This window comes from Naumovozyma dairenensis, chromosome 7, assembly GCF_000227115.2.
Source record: "Naumovozyma dairenensis CBS 421 chromosome 7, complete genome".
NCBI classification, from domain to species: Eukaryota; Fungi; Ascomycota; class Saccharomycetes; order Saccharomycetales; family Saccharomycetaceae; genus Naumovozyma; species Naumovozyma dairenensis.
The window spans coordinates 676,279-686,422 of record NC_016485.2 but is presented as its reverse complement, the minus strand read 5'-3'; the positions used below and the strand labels follow the sequence as shown (position 1 = coordinate 686,422).

General features: G+C 36.4%; 5 protein-coding genes across 5 annotated transcripts; 4 read left to right on the top strand and 1 right to left on the bottom strand.

Moving 5' to 3' along the window:
- Positions 1 to 895: 895 nt before the first annotated feature.
- NDAI0G02960 (uncharacterized protein) lies at positions 896 to 2,227 on the top strand (the record flags this gene model as incomplete). The annotated part of the gene is made up of 1 exon (XM_003671268.2): positions 896 to 2,227. The coding sequence occupies one exon, from the start codon at positions 896 to 898 to the stop codon at positions 2,225 to 2,227; it is 1,332 nt and encodes a 443-aa protein (XP_003671316.2).
- A 1,039-nt stretch (positions 2,228 to 3,266) lies between these two features.
- NDAI0G02950 (uncharacterized protein) lies at positions 3,267 to 3,692 on the top strand (the record flags this gene model as incomplete). Its single annotated transcript, XM_003671267.2, has 1 exon — positions 3,267 to 3,692. One exon carries the CDS (start codon positions 3,267 to 3,269, stop codon positions 3,690 to 3,692), a length of 426 nt encoding a protein of 141 aa, XP_003671315.2.
- Positions 3,693 to 4,274: 582 nt separating this feature from the next.
- On the top strand, positions 4,275 to 6,392 carry MAM3 (Mam3p; the record flags this gene model as incomplete). The annotated part of the gene is made up of 1 exon (XM_003671266.2): positions 4,275 to 6,392. One exon carries the CDS (start codon positions 4,275 to 4,277, stop codon positions 6,390 to 6,392), a length of 2,118 nt encoding a protein of 705 aa, XP_003671314.2.
- Positions 6,393 to 6,640: 248 nt separating this feature from the next.
- On the bottom strand, positions 6,641 to 8,203 carry PRS5 (ribose phosphate diphosphokinase subunit PRS5; the record flags this gene model as incomplete). The annotated part of the gene is made up of 1 exon (XM_003671265.2): positions 6,641 to 8,203. The coding sequence occupies one exon, from the start codon at positions 8,201 to 8,203 to the stop codon at positions 6,641 to 6,643; it is 1,563 nt and encodes a 520-aa protein (XP_003671313.2).
- Positions 8,204 to 8,549: 346 nt separating this feature from the next.
- APM4 (Apm4p) lies at positions 8,550 to 10,010 on the top strand (the record flags this gene model as incomplete). Its single annotated transcript, XM_003671264.2, has 1 exon — positions 8,550 to 10,010. The coding sequence occupies one exon, from the start codon at positions 8,550 to 8,552 to the stop codon at positions 10,008 to 10,010; it is 1,461 nt and encodes a 486-aa protein (XP_003671312.2).
- Between the last annotated feature and the right edge of the window lie 134 nt (positions 10,011 to 10,144).

Below are 10,144 nucleotides of genomic sequence, written 5' to 3'. Positions count from 1 at the left end.
AATTGTTAGTTGACATCGATAAACGGGACTAATGCTCTTCGGAGCCCTCCCGATGATATGATATCAGGGCTGTTACGGGTTAGACTAGGGGCAAGGTGAAAATTTTCAGTTTTAGGACAGCAGAGAGAGTAGGAGAAAAAATTGGGTCTGAGTTGGGTACCAGAAAACATCGCCCAAAAATACAGAGAAACCCCGCACAATTGTTTTTGCTAGGGCTAGTGACTTGGGCAGAACGTAGTCAGGGTAGGTTAAAAAATTATTTTTACCCGTAACATCCCAAGGATATCCTTATCACTATTATTCTTAGTTTTATAAAAAGCCAATCCAGTCTCTCCTAGGCAATACATACTTCTGCGTTGAGGAATAAATGGCATAACTGTCAAAACTTTAAATAACTTAAAATACTCTTATACTTCTAGGTAGTGCGTACTTTGCTCTGCCAAAATTCACAAAAATAATGAACTATAGCTTCGGATTCCCAAATTAAAGTATACACTGAACGACCTGAGTCTATTCTAACTAGCAGAAGACTGAAGGATTCTCTCAATAACTAACATCGTACACTAGAGTTTCCCAAGAGAAGTAGGAGTGATTTACCCCAGCATCAAAGTCTGTCTTACTGGAGTCAATTGTAGTAAAAATGATATATGTTGGTCCACGTACTTAATATCTTGCAGAGAGAAAATAGAACATTAATATTTGCCAAATGGAAAAACAAATATAGTAGGCCAAGCAAAACATAACATATCTTGAAGGGAAAATGACTTCCGACATAAGGAAATGTTTTTAGAGTAAAATATAAAAGCACCTCTTCCCTTGGAACACTTTAGTAAATACTTTCACCTTTGATGGCCCCTTAAGTAAATACCAGTAGAAGAATACCTCACTAGAAAAAATGCTAATGAAATCCATTGTCATTAGATATATAATTGGAGTATTGTTCCAAATTATCACTTCGATTGCTGCTTTAGAAATTTCAGAAAATACTGTTATCGATAACCTTGCAACTGTTACTGACGACCTTACAATTGATAGGGGATCTTACTTATTAGTCACATATGATCCAAGCGTGTCAATCAACAGTAACAATATCGTGAACAATGGTAACTTGTGTATTGGTACAGCTAGTACTACGGATTCCATATCAATTAATATTGCTGGATCCAGTCTCAACAATAAAGGGAAGTTGATTATTGATAATGGGCCAATTGGTACTGCATCCACGTTGATAAAACTTGCCACATTAACTAACAGCGGGTACTTACGTGGGCGATTAAACGATGGAAGCGACGGTTTAACCGTGACAGATTCATTTATTAATACTGGCTATATATGGTTAGGGTACTCTGGTAATGTATTTGGGTCATTTACAATAAACCCTCCAAACACTGGTATTCAAAATTCAGGTACAATTTCTTTTACCGATTCAAATGTAACTATCAATTTTCCGGTTACAGGTGGTGGATGCATGGTAGGAAGTACTAGTCGTGACACTTTTGCGGTTAATACTGACTATTCAATTGATCAAACAATTTATTTAACGTCAACCACAACTAAATCAATTACTATATTGGGCTCTGGTAAATATATACCCGTCATTAGAGGGGTCGATGCAAAAACAACTTTTCAATTCGGCAGACAGGTTCGTAAGAGCAACAATACAAAATCTGTTATTTCATATAATACTACCTCAGGCATCTTAACTACTTGGAATGTGTACGGTATTATGAAACTTGATATCGGTACTGGATATGACGCAACCGGATTTATTTCTGGACAAGTGATATCAGGTTCATGCTCTACTTGTTATGCACCAATTATATCGTATTCAGGTATTGTGCCAACAGCGGGGACAAGCAGACCATCGATATGTGATATCGAACCTGATCGCACGATGGCACTATGTCCTTTAATTATTTCTTCATCATCATCCGCATTATCGTCAAGTTATGCACAAAGCTCCAGTAGTTTGGTTCCCTCTTCATCTTATTTATTGTCAAGTCTGGAAACAAGTTCTACCGTTCTAATTCCAACTTCCTCCTCTTTGAGTCAGCAGCATACTGCAAGCAAAACCATAGTTATGAGTAGTAGTCAATGTGTTATCACTGAAACCGCCATGGAATACTTCAGTACGCTGTATAATACAACATACTCATATATTACGGTTGCAACAATTAATGAGGAAACTACGGACACATATATTACTACCTCATTCTCTTCTAAATAATCCAGTATTTGAGACCACATAGTTAACTTTTTCCGTGATTAACACCGTCTTAAATAAAATATAAATTGTAGCTGTATATACATGGTAATAGTATTGGTACGTTAGTATATTTAACCATTTATATTTAGCCTATTGTAGACAACCAATGCGTTCGGTAATGGATCATAGTTAGATGGTATACGAAAGGATACTGTTCCCCACTCCAATCCCTTCAACAGTAACATAAAGTCGTGAGCAGGCGCTTAGATGCTGTGCGATATTCAAGGAAAAAAGTATGGCTGTGTAATATTATTAATTATATACGTACTTACGTATACTCTTATACAGAATTGTAAATCTAGCCAAGTTTGCTATTCCTAAATTGTTACTATCACTCATATATTTACCCGCATACTTTTGGGACTCTCAGAATTCCAATTCGTTATCTGATTTCATATTTCTACACTATTTCTTATTTATGGTGAAAGTTGTAATTGTCTAGCTATTTATAATGCAATACTTTCCTAATTATGGGTAATAAAAACGCAATGACAAGAGAACTCCGGATTTATGTTTGTATATGTCACAATCCTGTCATTATTTTCAAAATTTACTAACAGGTAGGTGAATGCCTTCGCTCAGATGAACTATACATGTTCTATGTACCATTCCATCTATACAGTGTGGAATTTTTACAGTAATCTCATAAAAGTACCTGTATACGTACGTACTACATAGTATATTTGTGCAATATGATCAGTTTGTCGGTATGAATAGCAGCCATGACCAAGACGAAGATCTTCATTTTCAGATCGGCACATCACTCATGCTGCTGAAATTTTCGTACGGGCGATTCACATCGAAACTCGAACGGAACTACGTACATACATCTGGTAATAGTACACTTTGCTCTTGTTCTACCCACTAATGCATACCTGAGCAAGTCAAACCAACCTTAACAATCTTCTGGATAGAACGTTGGTACGTCACTTCTGGGGGAAGATCTAAAAATGTGAACAACGGTAATCTATGTATTGGTACAACTGATGCTGTAAGTGAAATGTCAATTAATACCGTTCCCAAAAATATTAACAATAAGGGAAACTTAATTATTGATAATGGGGACAGTGGTGATAAATCTACCAAGGTGACAACTTGCTCGTTAATTAACGGCGGTATTTTAAAGGATACTTCTGGATCTCTTTCCGTTAATAAAACTTTTATCAATAGTGGTTATATTTGGTTAGGCTATGTTAGTAGGTTTGACAGTTTGTTGACATTTGAAGCTTCAAAGACTGGTATCCAAAACAGTGATACTATTGATGTTAGTGGTACTAATGTTACCGTCAATGTTCCAAACACAGGTGGTGGTTGTATTTGTGGGGACAGCATAAGTACTGATTTGAGTATTGACACTGATTATTCGCTTTATCAAACGTTTTGGATGGAGAGTTCAGGTAGCTGCCTCATCTACCACGAATACTAGTGGACAATGTCTTGTTACTGAAATCTCAACCCAGTGTTTCTCTACCCTATATCTTAGTACCTGTCTATACCTCTGTTTGAACGGTGACCACTCCAATGACAAGCAGCATTATTACTAGTACTTACAATAAGGTTTAGAATGTTAATCGTGAATGAATGACTCTTTCGCGACGCCTCTAAGTTGATAATTTGAAGTATAACTTTATTTCTTCGTGAAAGCCCCAATTTATTAATATATACGTATATATGATAATAATAAAAACATTTATTATCTGCCAAGCTCTAAATTCCTAGGTTCTTATGTACTTTTCTTCAAGCCAAATTGTGACATTTATATGCACACTCCGTGCATCACGTATGTCAGATAACTATTCAATAACTTTTCATCGGAGTATATCCCGAATGGTAGTAGAAGTTGATGAATTAAAGGTTTAAAATCTTCAAAAGGTTGTACACCTACGCAGGCTAAGCCAATCTCCAACAGAAATCATAAAGGTCATAACAAATCGTTTATAGAAAGTACTATTTAAACTATTGTCATATCCCCGAAACCAAATCTCAAAGAAAGATAGCCCTCCAGTAAATGTCCTCGCCGCGAACTACACCTCTCCAGTCAACAAGATTAATCCTTATCGGTTATTTATTAATGCTGATACCTAAAATCTATTCCTTACCATTAACCTGGTCTCGTATGTCTTCTATGGCAACGCCGTCATCTTCACCAGCAGCATCCCCTCCTCCATATGAAGATACCACGGATATAACTACATACGGGATCATTTCTGCTATATTAGTAGTACTAGGTGGTGTCTTTGCCGGATTAACCCTGGGTTTAATGGGCCAAGATGAGGTCTATTTGAAAGTCATTAGTACGTCAGGGACACCCACCGAAAAGAAATTAGCAGCGAGAGTTTTATCATTGATTTCAAGGGGTAAACATTGGGTACTTGTCACTTTACTCTTATCAAATGTTATCACTAATGAAACGTTACCCATCGTTTTGGACAGATGTCTTGGTGGTGGATGGCAAGCTGTCCTTTCCTCTACAGTTTTGATCGTTATCTTTGGTGAGATTATTCCTCAGAGTATTTGTGTAAAGTATGGTTTACAAGTTGGAGCTTTCTTCAGTCCGTTTGTGTTGCTTTTGATGTATGTTATGTACCCTGTTGCTTATCCTATTGCTACCTTGTTGGATTATTTGTTAGGTGAAGATCATGGGACGATATATAAGAAATCTGGATTGAAAACTTTGGTTACTTTACACAGAACTATGGGTGTGGAAAGATTGACCCAAGATGAGGTTACAATAATATCGGCCGTCTTAGACTTGAAAGAGAAAAGCGTCAAAGAAATCATGACTCCTATTGAAAACGTATTTACAATGAGCGCAGCTACCATTTTGGATGATAAGACTGTCGAATTAATATTCAATTCTGGGTTTTCACGTATTCCAATTTATTTACCAAATGAACCAAATAACTTTATTGGTATGTTATTAGTGAGGGTTTTGATATCTTATGATCCCGATGATGCTTTACCGGTGTCTCATTTTCCGTTGGCTACTTTACCTGAAACTTCACCAAATACTTCATGTTTAAATATTTTAAATTATTTCCAAGAAGGTAAGTCACATATGTGTATTGTCAGCAAGGATCCAGGATCTTCACAGGGTGCTATTGGTGTTTTAACTTTAGAAGATGTCATTGAAGAACTGATTGGTGAAGAAATTGTTGATGAATCTGATGTGTTTGTTGATATTCACCAACATATCATGCGTTCTCAACCGGGTCCATTAAGTAAGAGACATATTACGTCATATTTACATCACTTGTACACAGATTCCCATAGAAAACATCAACAAGATGAAGCAAATTCTCTGCTGGAAGGACCTCAGGAGCAACAAGGATCAGATAATGAAGAGGGTAGCAAGAAGAGAAGTGAAAGTCAACCATTACTACATACGCCTAATAATTCTCATGATGTTTTGAAAGAAGGATACTCGTCGACATTAAAACCATCTATCTCAATTGCAAGTCCCACAGGGAATGGACATACTAATCATTATAGATCAAGAATCTTCTCAACGCCTTCAACGTCAGAATTTCAACAGCATAACCATAGTAATTTAGTCTTACCTTCTAATTTAGCTTCAAACCCATTAGATATCAAAAAACCATTTGTTACTATCAAAAAACCAGTAGAGAATATTCAAAAACTGACAGATGACGAAAATGCTTTGTTAAAGAAGCATGCCAAATTAGCTCATGGAGCTATGGAATATGCTAGTCAATCAGGAGAGGCAGTTCAGGTAACCACATCCATGACTACTAACACTCCAACCAAAGACATAACTACACCGGCGAATTCAAGTAGTAGAAGTTGGCAATCAAGTGATCCTAAAACTGATAATAAGTCCATCAACAGCCCCCGAAGGAGCCCTATCAATAAAAATGTGACAACAATTTCATCTTCTTATCAATCCACTAAGAATGGTATCGTGGAATCTGTCATTACGGTGAAAGGGGTACCGAAAACAATCATCGAACCAGCTCATAATTGGGATGATTCCAGTCATTTAGAAACTACCGGAAGTGATAGAGATAATATAAGTCAAAGATTAATTCTTCAAAAATCTCCATCTTCACAAATTGATGAAATTTCTGTCTCTCCGAACACAAGTATTCATAATGAAAGCGAATGATTATAGGGAGAAAAGATAAACAACAACGTCAAAGCAAAGCGAATAGTGCATATGTGCTTCCATTCCTTTACATATACACATATATGTTTTATACATTATTTTTCTTGCTTGTTGCATTGTTTTCATCTTTACTGTTATGATTGTTATATATGTTAAATAGGGAATTCATAAATAACAAAAAGAACAATTTTTTGAAATAATATCAATCAATTTTATATAGACTCGTGACTACATAAGCGAAGAAGAATCTACCAGCCATGTTCAAAGAGCATTGAAATAGATTCTCCATTATGGATTCTTCTGATAGCTTCACCAAAGACTCTAGAAACATCAATAACGTCAACTCTATCTTTTCCCAAAAATTGAACAGTCTTATCCTGCGGAATAGTATTAGATATGATCAACTTATCAATACTACTTTGATTAATTCTATTCAATGCGTCACCAGAAAAGATACCATGTGTAATCAAAGCATAAACTTTAGTGGCACCTTGATCCTTCAATAATTTAGCAGCTCTCGTTATAGTGTATGATGTGTCAACTAAATCATCGACAATTATACAAACCTTATTCCTCACGTCTCCGACAACCATTGTGGTTTGAATATATTTCGATTGGTTCACATCATCACCGCCATGACGGTGGCTAATCTGGGGTTTTGGTGGTGACGAAGCATTAATATTCCTAGGGAAGTTCAAAGTAGCGACCAATGGCTTTGGAGACACAGGTAATGCCCCACCAGAGGTCAACGTAGCATCAGGGGGACCTTTCAATAACTGTGATCTTCTTTCCTTATGGATCAAAGCGAATGATAATTCTAATGCGTCAGCTATAGCGGTAGCTCTCTTGGCACCACCGGCGTCAGGTGAAATGATCACTGCGTCTTGATAATCTGGTATATGATGTTGAATATAATTCATCTGGATTGGTTGACAATATAGATTGTCCACGGGGATGTTGAAGAACCCTGGGAATTGAGGATCGTGTAAGTCCATAGTGATGACATGATCAGCTCCGGATGCAGTTAATAGATTGGCTATTAATGTACCTGCCTGAACTACCCATAGTTTATATCCTGCATTTTGTGAGTTAAATAATTCGCCTGCGTCAGCGTTGGATGTGCGTGGGGTTTGTACTTTCCCACCTGGAATGATTGGGATACGTGAGAGAGACATTGTGTTGTTTAATGTTGGTAGTACTGGTCTGACACCTGGTTGGACTCTGGATGGTTGAGGTTGCTGGAGGTCAATGGTATTTCGTATGGTTGTGTTTAAGCTTTTAAATGAACTATCCGCGCCTGGTCTTTGAGTAGTCATTGAAGATGATGAATTTGACTTGGTGGATGATCCACCATTAATCGGAGTGCCCGGATTAGATTCAAAAGTGTAAGTTTCTCTAGGCTTAGAGATTAATGGAGCTCCTTTAACAGTATAAGGAGTATCTGGTTGTCTCGAATAACAGAAATATGGCATCACCGCGGTAACACGAGATGCAGATGCAGATTTACATGCACTTATTAAGATTAATAGCTGCATGAAGGTGTCATTGACTTGACCACAACCACTTTGGATAACATAGACATCCTTTTCACGAACAGAGTCACCGACACTAATGCTTGTTTCCCCATTGGAGAATTTACCTAAAGTCACTTGAGAGGGATGGATATTGACATTTTCACAAATTTTCTTCACTAACTCTGGATGGGATTCACCACCAAATATAACAATGCTACTCATTACAATACTCTTCGTTGGTTGGGTCTTGCAATGGTATCTTTTGAATGGGTATTCAAGATCAACTTTAAAGCTCATCACCTTTTTAAAGCACGTTTTGCCTAATAAAATTTTTCAGTTTTTTGATTTTTTTTCCTGACAAAAATGTAGCCCTAGGGTATGGTGAATATCCAAGACCTAACTTATTTTTGTAAACCTAGGGTACAAAACATATCATAAGGTTAAATACATAATGCCCTTTATACTGTAAATATAAATACAAGGTTCCAAGCCCTAATGGTTCTTGAATCATTTCGAAGATTTCAATCAAAAAGACTGATTCTATTCCAAATGATAGAGATATATTTGTTGACAGATAGCATGGAAACTCCAATCCATTATAGAGTATATATCAGATCCAACTTGTGAAGAAAGTAAGTGTACCATGATAAATGGAATTCTTATCTACTCTCCTCGAGGAGAATTAATTGTTTCCAAATTGTTCAAAGGAACATTAAAGAGATCAATAGCTGATATTTTCAGAATTCAAGTTATTAACAACTTGGATGTCAGGTCCCCCATCTTAACATTAGGATCTACCACATTTCACCACATCAGATCTAGTAAAGATAGTGATAATCTATGGTTAGTCGCTGCCACTAGAAACAACGCAAACAGTGCTGCTATCTGGGAATTTCTCTATAAGTTAGATTCTATGTTGATTGAATATGGATTAAACAAGGAAGAATACTTAAAGGAGGAATTTATGATTGTGCATGAATTATTAGATGTTATGCTTGGGTCTTGTGGAATCCCATTGGAAACGGAACCGAGTAAAGTAATAGCGAAAATGTCCGTGAAACCAGCCAAGCTTCATCATAATAATACGAGTAGTTTATTGGATGGTCATCTTGGAAGTAAAGGTAATAATGAAATTAGTATGCCTAAATTTTTGAAAAGAAATGATAGTTCGCAATCTCATGACTCAAACTTCAGTTTTAACGATTTTAGTTGGAGACCAAAGGATATCAAACATAAAAAGAATGAAGTTATATTACATGTGAATGAAAAAATAAATATACTTGTAGCTAAGGATGGTTCAATATTGAAGGCATATGTTGATGGTTCTATAGATTTGCAAACAAGACTGAGCGGAACTCCTGTTTGCCAATTTGGTTTGAATGATTCATTAACTCTCGGCTCTAATGATTCTGAATATTCTTCAAGGAATGGAAGAACAGGTAATAATAAAAGTAGTATGTTGGACAGCAACTTGTCCAATAAAGTTCTTTCAAAGGCGTCCGTTGGTAATGTCATATTGGAAGATTGTAAATTTCATCAATGTGTTTCGTTAGATAAATTTGATAGGGAACGAATCATCAAATTTGTGCCACCTGATGGTTCTGTAGAACTGATGAAATATCATATACGGAACAATTTGAATCTTCCCTTTAAGATCACACCTATCGTGACCAATTCAGTCACCGGTGATGCATTAGACTACAGAATTGCTTTGAAATCATTGTTTCCTGGGAGGCTCTCTGCTAAGGGCGTAGTACTACATATTCCAGTCCCACCAGGTGTAATGGATTGTAATATAAGTGTATCTAATGGTACTTGTAAGTTTGTTCCAGCAGAAAATGCTATGGTTTGGAAGTTCAATAAATATAATGGATTAACAGAAAATACATTGAGTGCAGTAACAGTCCCGTCAAAGGAAGTAAATCAAACCACATTACAACAATGGGCAAGACCACCGATGTCGTTAGATTTCGAAATCCTTATGTTCAGTAATTCTGGATTAGTCGTACGATATTTTACCATATCAGAAGGACACCAAAACTATAAAGCTGTGAAATGGATCAAGTATGTGTCCAAGTCTGGTTCTTATGAGGTAAGATTTTGATACCATCCGAACGTTTCACCAAAATAAGTATACACATAGTTTTATAGAAGAGAATGTAAAGTAACGCCATCTAAGGTATAACATCAACGAATCATAAAACTGCGATTGTTAGTAATGTTAATAGTTTTATGTAC